The sequence below is a fragment of the Diadema antillarum genome, unplaced genomic scaffold (assembly GCF_040938485.1).
Source record: "Diadema antillarum isolate AM-2024a unplaced genomic scaffold, OU_Dant_1.0 scf00000015, whole genome shotgun sequence".
Lineage (NCBI taxonomy): Eukaryota > Metazoa > Echinodermata > Echinoidea > Diadematoida > Diadematidae > Diadema > Diadema antillarum.
Window position 1 is genome coordinate 1,387,249 of NW_027270904.1, and position 12,712 is coordinate 1,399,960.

The 12,712-nt window shown below is 38.2% G+C and overlaps 1 protein-coding gene across 1 annotated transcript in view; it reads right to left on the reverse strand.

Annotated features, from left to right (window-relative positions):
- LOC139723663 (uncharacterized) overlaps nt 1-12,712 on the reverse strand; it is a 29,406-nt gene extending 16,694 nt beyond the window's left edge. The window contains exons 1-8 of the mRNA XM_071634892.1: nt 12,472-12,712; nt 10,854-11,018; nt 9,663-9,827; nt 8,205-8,417; nt 6,235-6,378; nt 3,972-4,071; nt 2,524-2,618; nt 1,569-1,706 (exon numbers count right to left, since the gene is read on the reverse strand). Coding sequence (XP_071490993.1) covers nt 1,569-1,706; nt 2,524-2,618; nt 3,972-4,071; nt 6,235-6,378; nt 8,205-8,417; nt 9,663-9,827; nt 10,854-11,018; nt 12,472-12,501 — 1,050 coding nt within the window. The 5' untranslated portion in view covers nt 12,502-12,712. The remainder of the gene's footprint in view (nt 1-1,568; nt 1,707-2,523; nt 2,619-3,971; nt 4,072-6,234; nt 6,379-8,204; nt 8,418-9,662; nt 9,828-10,853; nt 11,019-12,471) is intronic.

Genomic DNA, 12,712 nt, shown 5'->3' on the forward strand with positions numbered 1-12,712 from the left:
CTCATTTTTGTTAAGAACTTCAACTGATTGGCTTCGCGTACGTATGTACACGGTGAATGTGAATGTGCAACTACTATCATTCGTCTTTTACAGAAAATGGTTGCCATTTCTGTGCTAAATTCAAAAATCTGTGTGGACCACATCTGTTGACATTCGAGGTGTTGTATAAAACAAATAGTGTATGGTCTTTACTCGTGCAATGGAACCAGATTTTGCACTCGGTGAAAGATGAAGCGCACCATTCAACTCACCTTTGCCTTGTTGAATAGAGTGCCTCTATCTTTCACCTTGTGCGAAATATTGTACCATTGCACACGTGACTATTCACTATTTGTATATTGATGGTAACTATGGTACATGTAAGTCTCTTCAACAGTGTAGGCAGGTAGATTTCTTCTCTCCATGCTCTTCAAATTAGACACCAACTTGCCCACTGACCGATAATCCGACGAAGCTACCTCCTCTGCCATGAATCTGAGTGGACCACAACCTCGTTGAATAGAGCACCTCAGTGTTTTACCACATGTGAAATCTTGCACCATTGCACTAGTAAACATTCACTATTTGCATATCAAGGCATGACATTTATTAGAGAGATTGAACATCTTGGGCCATTGTGTATGTGGAGCTTATCTTTGCGTCATGTGCCATGACGCAAACCCCCTGTGTGCCACGTTATTCTGAGACACCAACGTTGTCATACTTTGAGAAAACATTCCGTTTTTTAACGTCATGTGCCATGACGCAAACCCCCTGTGTGCCACGTTATTCTGAGACACCAACGTTGTCATACTTTGAGAAAACATTCCGTTTTTTAAATCCATGCGACTTTTAACAGATTTCTGTTAAGATGGACATGTGGTGAACAAAGTTGAGGATAACATGCCAGGCTTTGCTTTGATGTGAACTGTATAACACAGACATGATTGTTTTTCCCTTCAAATCACCAACATTTATATTACTGTGAAGTCATGACTTTTGCACTCAAAACAGTATACAGAGAAACTTAGAATTTACATGCGAATCCAGGACAGAATACTACTTGCTAGTCAATCCCCACAAAAAATGCAAGCTTAATGTGAGAGGAACAGAATCCCGAGAAACGCTTTAATTGTCCTGTGGTATTTGGCGATTTATCAATTGGTTTGGGTGGATTTGTGGGTTTGAGCAGAATATGCGAAGTTGGCATGCCGTCGACTGAGTCGGGCATGCAAACGTGGCACATAAAGAGTTAAAGTATGAACCAAAAAGGATGGGAGGGCAGAAATTACCATATTATTATCTAAAATCCCTTTAGAGCAAATTTGAATGAGATCCAGTAATTAATACTGCTGGTGAAGCACACACAAGAAATGTGACTCTGCTGCATGCAAATAGCAGAATCCAGAGAGCTGCACCATCTACAACTATCATGGACTTCGAATGATCAATTATTCAATAACATACAAAGTTGGAATTAAATCCTAGTAACCCCTATGTAAACACATACATATAGTCTATTCATATTTTGTGCAGCAGGTATATCCTACAGCAAATAGGTGACATAAACCATACACTACAAAACTCACCTCATCATCAGGAGAGCTGTTATCCGCAGCTAAATCCAATGTCAGTTTGGTGCCTGAAGGCAAATTTATATCAAAGCTCTGACGATATCGGCAATAGAAGCTTCTGAGACATGCATTGGCAGCAAGCTTCAATTTTTTCTGGTAAAGGACAAAAAATGCAAACAAGCATACGCAATATTGCACTATAAAGCTGATATTAAATATGTATGTACTCTAATGTGGACATTAAAGTGGTTTATGAATCTTAGAGAGAGAGAGAGAGAGAAGAACCCCTGAAAAAAAAGAAGACCTTTCCTAGACAAAGCAGCAATTACGTAGTAATCAATGTTTAGATTGTCGCTGGGGTGACAAGACCTTGTATCTCAAATTTTGGTGAAAATGACTTCTACGGATTAATGGTCAGTGATCAGTTATAAATGTTCTTGAAAGAAAACAGAGCCTACTCATATTCCTTTAGGACCGACAAACTGAATCAGATACATTGTATCACATTATCTTCCTCTACCAGTTATTTGAAACTTGTCTCAAAAGACATTAATATCTAACCATGGTTATGGCAGAGGTTTTTTTTTTTTTTTAATAGGAGATTTTGAAGTTTTGTGAACATCTCTACTTGCACAATGTCAGTGAAGTTAAGACTGGAGAATAGAATTGAAATCAGGTGGAACAGAACTTAAGCATGTTTAAAAATATATTCTGATACCAGTGCACCAAAATGATTGCTTGCAAATTGTCTCTGCTCTGGACACCCATCTCATGCATTTAAACCGTTGAGGATGGGCTGATTTTGCTACAACACGTGTTTCCCACAGACACTTGCCCGAGTATACTCGGGACTCGTCCTTAACGGGTTAATATATCACAGCAGAGCATTGCAAATAAATGAACAATCTGTAACATCACCAGCAACAACTTCAAATCAGCTGGGAGGGCATGGAGTCATAATACTATTTACCTCATCTGGATCATCCCACAGAGTATTGATCTTGCCAACACATCTTACGAAGTCATTCCGGAAAATTTCCGCAATATCATTCTCCGACAGTTGACCTGGGGATGGGGGAGGTCAAGACAAAAGCACAAATGTGATAGGAAAGAACAAACAACCCCCAAATCAGGATATATTTCATTCAAAGTATCAAATCTTCTGGGAAATTCATCATAAAAATGTTTCTCTGCCCTTAATACAGAGTCACCTTAAATAATCATTGCAATTCAGAAAACAGGGATGCCAGTTAGAATGAAAGAGAAGGCCTGAAATACATCTACATGAAGCTCCTTTGTACACGAAAAAGCCTGAACTTTGAAAATGCCAGGGCCTGAATTCAGGCTTTTGCCTGAAAACTGGCATCCTTGAGAAAAGCCTTTCACAAAAATTACAGTTGGTCACTTACAATTTAAACACATGCACATGCTTTTTGAAGGGCCTTCTGGGGTGCTAAATAACTTTTTCTTACCATTTGCCCAATTGGGCAATGAGATTATCAAACTGTTGCAAAACACTTGCCTGAGCATGAATGAAAGAGAAAGTCCAAAAGTATAAGAAAATTATATAGAAAGTCACTTGTAAGTCAAGGGCTTGATAAAACATAATTTGAATGAACAGCACATGTTGATTCACAGGTTAAATACTTTAATACTTAAAAACATTGGGGTACCAAATTGATGGCGTGATCTTGTGTTGGCATTACATTGCATTGGGGCTTCTACACATAGGTGTTAGAAAGTGGCTAAAATGAAATTAAAGTGTGTTGCATCATTAATATCTTTGGGCTTTCATATGATGGTTAACTCCGTGGGTTTGAGGGGAAGGGGAAGGTGAAAAAAGGGTGGCTTCCAAACTTTTTGATTGCTCAATTCGATCAGGCATTTCTTTTTTTTTTCTTTTCAAAACACTTGCCCGACTTTGATTTACACTTGCCCTGGGCAATCAGGCTAATGTACATATTATTAGTACCCTGCCTTCCAATTTCAATGTAACCTCATTTGCATACACAAGTCTTAATTTGTAGTCTTTGTACCGCCACATACACTGACAAGAATTCTCTCCACAATCATATTCACATCCTCCATGCATCATCCACTTTCCAAATTGATAGCTGTTATCACGACGAAGGAACAGGTCAATGACCTATTGTCCGTCTTGCATGTGGCGAGACCCGTGCCCATGACCTTCATTAGTGTACGATCAACTATTTTTCTGATCGCTGGCTTTCTCATCGTTTCTGCAACAAATTTTGGGAAAGAAAATGTGAGAAATTCTACAGCCATGGACACCTGAAATTCTGAAAAGTTTGGAAAGACTATAATCACACAGCTGACATGACTTTGGCATGCTGTCATGGTAGCAAAAAGCACACATGTTTCATTATATGCATCTTTCACTGTATCCCATGTACATACCTGACTCGATACGTTCATGCAGCTTCTGAAAAGCCCCTAGCTGCCCTTTAAGGTTGTCTTGATCAATGCCATATTTGAGAAGTGTTGACAGATCGAAAGCCTGAAGTGAATGAACACATACGAAAACAAGCGAGCAGTAAGTTTACATCTTATCTACCTTTAATAGAAAAATGCTAACCTGGGAAAAGGAGGGGGGGGGGGGGGTTTAAGGGAACTGACGCATTCATTTCAAACTTTATGATCAGCTCACATGACAGAGGGATTCCACAGTTGCAAAGGCAAGAACACTTGCCTCTTACCACAACAGTAATCTACTATTAAAACAAAGTACTATTACTTGAGTTTCATACATTTTTTTTTGTGGATAATTTCACAAAACTCAATGCCAAGGATGTTAGCAAGATTAAGCTTTATGAAGGTAAGCAAAACCAACCTTAATGTTCCACTGTTGGCCTGAATCTCAAGAAACCATGTAAAAAACGATCCAAACTCACAAGAGAATGAGTAAATTAAACTTATGAGCTAATTTCACTCAATTCACTTCACTTCAATTCAATTTACTTCAATTCAGTTCAATTCAATTCAGTTCAGTTCAGTTCAATTCAATTGAATTCAATTCAATTCAGTTCAATTCAATTCAATTCAATTCAATTCAATTCAATTCAATTCAATTCAATTCAATTCAATTCAATTCAATTCAATTCAATTCAACTCAATTTCATTGTCCATTTCTGGAAATTTGTTATGTTTGCTTGCATACTTAAAATAGAACACATATATACAAAGCACACGTATAACATATACATAGACATGATAGATATACAAGAGATATACAGTGTATACAGCAATACAATATTAATTTCATTGCCAAAAAGGAAAATATTGATTTGTATAAGTCAACATTGTGTTGGGTGTGATGCGCATGCATACAGGTGTGTATATGTGTGTCAAATTAATGTAAATATATAAGAGTTTTAACAACATGAGTGAATGCATTTTTAAGTCTAAATAAATGATTGTATAAAAATCTTGAAGGCTATATATGTGTGTGTGTGTGTGTGTGTATGTGTGTACTGTATATGTGTGAACGTACAAAAATGTGTGTCTTTGAATTTTGACAAAAATATACATCACACCACAGTCGCAGTCATTCTTCTCCTGAATTGATATTTTTACTTAACTTTAACCTTTGACCCCATGGCCCAGAATTTGCCCTAGGGAATCTTTGTCTAATAATTATATACACTGAGTTTCAAACAGACAAACAAACCTACCTTGGGGCATTACATACAACTGGAAATATGGGTGAAATACATAAATCTTTAAAATTTTGACCTTGACCTTTGACCTTGCACATATGCAACCAAAGGCTGATAGACACAATTTCATCCACTCCATTCATATATATACCTGATATTTAACATAATACAAATTTGATCATCTTAACTTAAAACTACAAAAACAAAAATATCACAATCTATAAAGCATTGTCATTTTGTTCAGCATTCTACAAAGAAAGTCAAGTTACTGGAACTAGTTTTTCTACAGTTCTTTTTGTGAGTGTGTGAGGAATAGCTCACTAAAAGTGTCCTCAGCTCTGAATATTACGGCCTTGAGCTGGTCAATATGTGACAGGTAATTTTTTTTTTTTTACCCTTCAAAGAACTTGTTGCAGGTCATCTTCCACACAGCTGAGCAGTCATACATCACTCTTACCCCTTCACACTTTGCAGTAACTGATAATTGTTCAATAACTACCAAAGGATAATATAAGAGCTAAAAATGTCCTCTGTCCTGTAAATCTTTTAAGGGACTGTACAGTACTGGTTGAGGTGAGGATTCAGCTTGTAACGTTTTGCGAGATATTTAGAAACCCCTCGAAATGTTAAAGAGCATACAATTCTAAGGGGAATCAAGTTTATTTGATGAAAATTGGTTTTGAAATGACTGAGATATCTAAAAATAAGGTAAAACAGAGAGATCCTCATGAAAGTCGTGGCTTGTCAATTTTATTAGGATCGCTTTTTTTTTTGATATCTCAGCCATTTCAAGACAAATTTTCATCAAGTAAACATTGAATTCTTTTTGAAATTACATGCTCTTTCATATTTCATAGGAGGTTTCTCATTATCTCACCAAAAAAAAAGTTATCAACCTGAATCCTCACCTAAACCAGTACTGTACAGTCCCTTTGACATGGTACCTTTCGGGATTTTGGTCTGACACTTGCACTCCCACTTGGCTGCAAGTAGGAAGTCATTACCTCTTGATCTGCTGCTGCTGTATCCTGAGGCTTTACAGAAGAGTCACCGTTGGCACTTCCTGCATCCTTACCATCTGCTCCAGCATCGTTCTTAGCGGATTTAATGGGCTCCATAAGCCTTTTGCGGACATTTCTGGTGACCACCTGCACCACAAAACAGTGGACGGAATCAGAATTGGCATCAGAGTGTACTGGAAAAAAGTAAGGGACGTAAGTGGACAACAGCTTCAAGACTGACTACTGAATGTGATCTGACTGTACCCAAGGAATTATCAACTACTAATGATTCACGGGATGATAAAATCAGGGAATGAATGAAATGAGTAATCACAACATGTCTTCCCCCCCCCCCCCTTCTTTCAGCTGTAAAACAACTACCGGTATGTGATAAAGACATGCGCTGTTCGAAGTTAAAACACATCTCCGGGGAGTCCAATGAACCAGTGGGATTCTTATCATGTATCTGCATAGCAGGACTCCGTGATGATATGAGGAAATATTTATCTTCAGGAACAGTGCATCACAAGGGGAACAAATGTTTGTCCCATGCCATCACAAGCTTCCTCTGCAATTTCAAAATACCCTCATATCAGTTATACAGTGGACTCTCATAACAAAGTCCTTGGGACTAGCAGTTTTCTTTCGTTATATTGAAATTTTGTTATAACTGAACAAATAAACAATAAAAATATAGAGTGGATAATGTTGTGGCCTGAATTCTTACTTCGTTGTAATCAGAATTTCGTTATAACCATGTTCGTTACAACAGGAGTGCACTGTAATTATCCTACCCACCAAGACTCTTACAATATACAGTAACTGCTCAGATATCTACTTGGAGGGCTCCAGACATGTTTCGTCCTCAAGTCAGGCAAATAACTTCTTGAAATGATGGAGCCTTCCCTTTACTACTGGGGAGTACTTCTTGTACCTTATGCAGATATGACCCAGAAAAGTGCCACCTTCTCAAAAGCTCCATATGATGCTGATGGCATGTGCAGGACACAGCAACTGTTGCAGAATAGTGGCAATCAGCATTTCTACTTTGCATGGAGCCCCTCATTAACTATATTTTCCATAATAAAGCAGCCTGTGTGTATCCAATATTGCACTTATAAAACAAGGCCAAATGCATGGCATGAGGATACTGACTAGGATACATTAGGCAGATCTAAGCTTTAGCCTGTAATACCCTTTAGCCCAGATAAAATGTAACTACAAGAGTGAACAAGGCTTCTCATCAACATCTGAAAATGTGAATAAATCTGAAATACAAAGTACCAAAAAGAATCAATGTCTCATATATGCCTCAACAGACAAGCAGCATTTTAGTAGCTAGGACAACTTCTTTAAAGGACAAATTCACCTTCATAGACATGTGGGTTGAGTGAGTGCAGCAATATTAGTAGAACACATCAGTGAGAGTTTGAGGAAAATCTGACAATCTGTTCAAAAATTATGAATTTGTGAACTTTCTGCTCAGTCACTGCAGGTTGAGAAGACTACTATAGCTTGTGATGTCACGTGTGTACAACAATCTAATGAAAGAATAAAGAAAATTCAACATATTTTCACTTTTCTCGCATACCAAAAGAACACTCGACTTCTCTCTTTCAGAAAGCAGGGGGAATAATATTACCCTCAACATAAATCAGTAACAAGTTGAAGAAATGTGCACTTTATTCCAAAAAAAGTTCTTTTGAAATTCTCTTTTTATTTTCCTTATATTGTTGTATGCATGTGACATCATACACTGTAGTAGTCTTCTCATCCAGCAGGGACTGCGCAGATACTTTAAAAATTCATAACTTTGGAACGGACTGTCGGATTTTCCCCAAACTCTCCTTGATGTGTTCAACTAATATTGCTGCATTTACTCAATCATCATGCATGTGAAGGTGAACTTGTCTTTTAAGTTTTATGCTTTGATTTTGAAAATGAATGAGTGTGAAGTAACCTGTGTAACTTACACTTGGTGAAAACGATGTGTTGCCTTTGTTCTCTTCTTCCTGAGCTCGAAGCTGATCGATTCCTCGACGCACCGTGGCTTCCTGCGCTTTCTTCTCCTTCTCTGCCTTTGCACGTCCTTTCTGTGTCGCTGCCTTCTTCTGCTGTTGCTTCGTCTGCGTCTTCCTTTGTCCTGATTTCTTCTGCTTGGCCAACTCCACTTTCACACTTCTTGCCTGTTGGTACAAAACAGGCCATGTTATGCAATATTTAATGACTTCATTAAATTGGTGAGTTGGCTCAGTCGGTAGCGCGTCTGCCTCACGATCACACGGCTCGGGTTCGAACCCGAGTCTGGACTGAGCAATGTTGTGTGTATGCATACAGTCCCCTCTAGCAAGAGGCAAAACACTCTGTCCCTCAGATAGGATATAAAATGGAGGTCCCGTGTATGAGAGAGTAACAACTCATGCACGTGAAAGATCCCCCTTCATTCATTCATCGCAAAGAGCAGGGTGTTTAACCCGGTGAAGTGGTCCCACCTCACATCCAACTGGACCCCATGGAAGACCAGCTTAACGTAGCTGAATATGGGCTATCCAGCCATCTTCTCAGATGGAAAATGAACAAACAAACAAACAAACAAACTTCATGAACCACCTGCAAATTGGATGGTACATTGACGGCATGCGGTATCCTCCACTCGTATGGCATTGGGGCAATCTTGAAACCAAAATATCTTTATTTAATTCCACTTTTTTGGCAATAGCTTGTGAGGTAAAAAAAAAAAGAAGTTGAACCAAGTCCTATGTTATTTAGCTTGCCATAAAGTTATAGAAAATCCATTTTGCCAATCAAGAGGGTTTGATACAAACTAAAAAGTTTTTAACTTCCTGCTTGACAGTTTGACACACAGACCCTTGAAAATGAAATTAGTAGACTCCAGATGTTTGATGCACAGGTGAGTAGAATTTACATGAGAAACTAGAAATGTTGTCACAGGCCATATTTTGTTTTGTTTTGTTTTGTTTTGCTTTGTTTTTCAGGCAAAGAACTAACTACAGGGCTGCCAACTCTCACGCTGAACCCCTAAAACAAGAGTAAAACAAGGAATGTCCCCAAAATCAAATCCCTGATTATCTGAACTCTTAATAAACAGTCCCAAGCCCAAACTTTCGAGATTTTACCACAGACACTCTCTATGCGTGTGTCGAAATCTTTTACTGAGGAATGCGCCAGAGTGAAACATTTACAACATAAAATTGTTAAAGCTTCCTCAAGTGGAAGGGGAGGGGGTGGGAAGATGCCCCCCTTCCAAACCATCTCCCCAACCCCCAATCACCGTCCCTTTGATCAACTGGGTTTGGTCACTTGCAGTGTCTCACTCAAAACTCTCCCTCAAGGTTGGCAGCCCTGTGACTACGGGTTCAGTGACATTTTCCTTGAAGATGCTTTATCCACCCCTGTATGGATATACTCACCCCTTTGGTTGGGGCTGCTTCCTTTCTGCCTCTGGTGGTCTGTTTGCTTCTCCTCGAAGCTTGCTTCAAGTCTTTCACAGAGACAGTCTTAGCCTGCTTCCCTGATCCTTTACTTCTACTGCGCCCTGTAGCTGCCCTCACACCACTTCCCTTTCTTCCCTTACCCTGTGTGAATGACAGTTTGCTTCGAATCAATTTTAATCTCATTGTCTACGAACGGTAAGGGAAAATCATCAAAAATGTGCTTGAAATAAAGAAAGAAAAACAGTGTTACTTTATGAAGAGATGAATGATAATGTAGTAAATCAATGGAATTTTTCAGAGTGTGAACATTTACTTGGATTTTGTGCTATGCTGAACATGAAAATATTCTTCAGAGGTACCATACTAAAATATGTAAAGGAATACTAGTTCTTCTTTATTGATGAGTAGGGCCTGGTAACGTAAATTTTGTGTAAGCTGAAATATTTTTGATGGATACAAACCTGTGTGGATTAATCTGTGTTATTAAAATTCACGTAAATCGCCGAATGTTATCCATTCCTCTTGGATTTGACTAAAAGGAGAGGCTGATTTTGATATGAAATATAAACAAAAGAAAAATAGATGGAGATATGCGTATAAAGAGTATTACACAGTGTAATCGACAATGTATGAGGTTGTTGGGGTGTCTGTTTTATATTCGTAGATTTTTGGTAACGATTGTCAACTATTTTGATCTTTGTTTAGTGATAATGATATTCTTTGTATTGTACATTGTATACGGTATCTTCATGTATTTATATATAATTTGTTTTGTAAACGGGAATTATAATTCTTCGGACTTTTCATCTGTCTGTGTGTTCTTTGGATGGTAATAAACCTGATCAATTTCAATAATTCAATTCAAATTTCTTTGAAAAAGAGTAAACAGGCAAAACTGGCCTAGCACACACACACACACACACACACACACACACAGAATTAATCTTGCAAACTTACACTCTTACAGTATAACATACACAAGATATAAAAAGTTCAAATGCAAACATGTGATTTTACTAGTAATGCAGAATAACAGGAAAAAAAATAAAAGCAGTATGGAATGAAAAAGGAAAGAGACTTTACAAATATTGTAACATATGCACATAACATCTGTATTAAGTATGAGAATTTCAACCAAACAGTGAAACACTTTTGCCTTCTGGTTACCTTGCTTCCAGCAGCAGATTTTTTCGTTTGTGCCGACTGATTATTCTTTGTCTCCTTGGACTTACGCTGCCTGCCAGTAGTTGATGGTGTTTGCTTACTTCCATGGCTTTTTCCTTTAGATCCACTGTCTGCTCCTTTGCTGACTCTACCAGATTTTCGCTGGGTCTATAACACAGAATATTTCAAATAAAGAGTATTTTTAAGAAATTGAAGAACATAAAAGTGCATGGGACAACTATAGACCTAATACAGATCATCTAGTCATGTACCAGTGAGTGCAGCAATATTGCTTCCTACTTGATTACCAGGTTGATGACTTTGCTGCTCTTGATATTGAAAATTATAACCATGACTATTTCAACCAGAAAAAAAAATAAAGAAAAATTATCTCAAATACACATTTAGTAAAGATATAGAATTAGTATTGAAATTTGCTTGATCAAAATCAGAGGATCAGTTTATATATAGTTAAAGTTATGGTTATATCCATGTATTGTCACTACTGGATTGCCAATTGACATATTATTTGATTGATGTCATGATGTATTACAGTACAAGGGTAAATGATATTGGAATCATGGTGTCAAGGAGCTGTATTTCCATATATCTTTTAGCATTTTCAGTATGGGTATTAATCATCGGTGATGAGCAGAAATTGTGGAACATCTGGATCTGCTGCAACCATTTCTGGCATTTTTGTTTTAATTAATTGCATGGCTCACTCACTTTTTACTATAATTACAAAGTCCTGCTGCTAGCTGTACAGAAGTCACATAACAAGTCACTTCCACAGGGCGTCTGGTTGAGCTATAAACTCACACTAAAGGTTAGTGATGATGCATGGACTAGAAATGGGGTGGAATCTTATGTTCATTCAAAAGAAAGTGAAGATTTATTATTCATTTAAAATGTTTGAATACAAGAAAGGCCTACTGGTAAATTGTCTAATCATCAGATTGTCTATATGTGGCCCTCAGTCTTCAAGTTCATTACATTGTAGTTTACCAGATGTTTACCTTAACATTTAGACTCTATAGGTTTTAGGTAAATCCATAAATGTCACACTGCACTAATGCACATGTGGTAGACAAGAGATGGGATCATAGTACAGTGGGCGTGTAGTACAGTGGGCCCATAGTTTTGCTCAATGAGTTCAAGGTTCAAAATAATTGGTTTTTTACCAGTGGCACTGCACTGGTACTAAAACCACTCCATCCAAAAGTGTAGTGTGATGTTCAATACTATTAAATTACGTACTCGACAGCAGAGACGAGCTTGCAGGAAATTAAAACTCAGTAAAATTTACCGGTACAATTAAGAGGAGGCCTACTTGTGAAATAGGGAGAACTTTATCGAAATTCATGACACTACAGTGGCAGATCCACAGGTGAGCACCAGGCACGTGCCCCCTCAATTAGAAAATTTAATAAAAAGAAAAAAAAATGGGGGGGGGGGGGTAGTGCGAGCGCCCCCCTTTAATTTTGCAAAGGCGCCTCCCCTACCCCTACAGAATTCCTGGATCTGCCCCTGCACTACCACTGCACTAGCACTTCATGTAAGAGTAACTTTAGATGTAAATTTATCGTAAATCTATACTCAGACAAAGGTCGAAGCTTACCAACTGCGAACTCCCCTTTTTCGCCCGCATTGTGATGCTTGCAGAAGGACTGCTGCAAAGTCAAGGTCGTAAATTTTACACCAAGACTCGAGTTGGCGAGTGTTCAACAGGAGCCAATTGCAACACCAAGACTCGCGTGTTCAACAGGAGCCAACAGCTGCGTACGTCTTCGTTCTTTCGGTTTACGAAATCTGCCAGTAGCAAGCAAAACCGTGTTGAAAAGGAGTAGAGAGTAGATCAA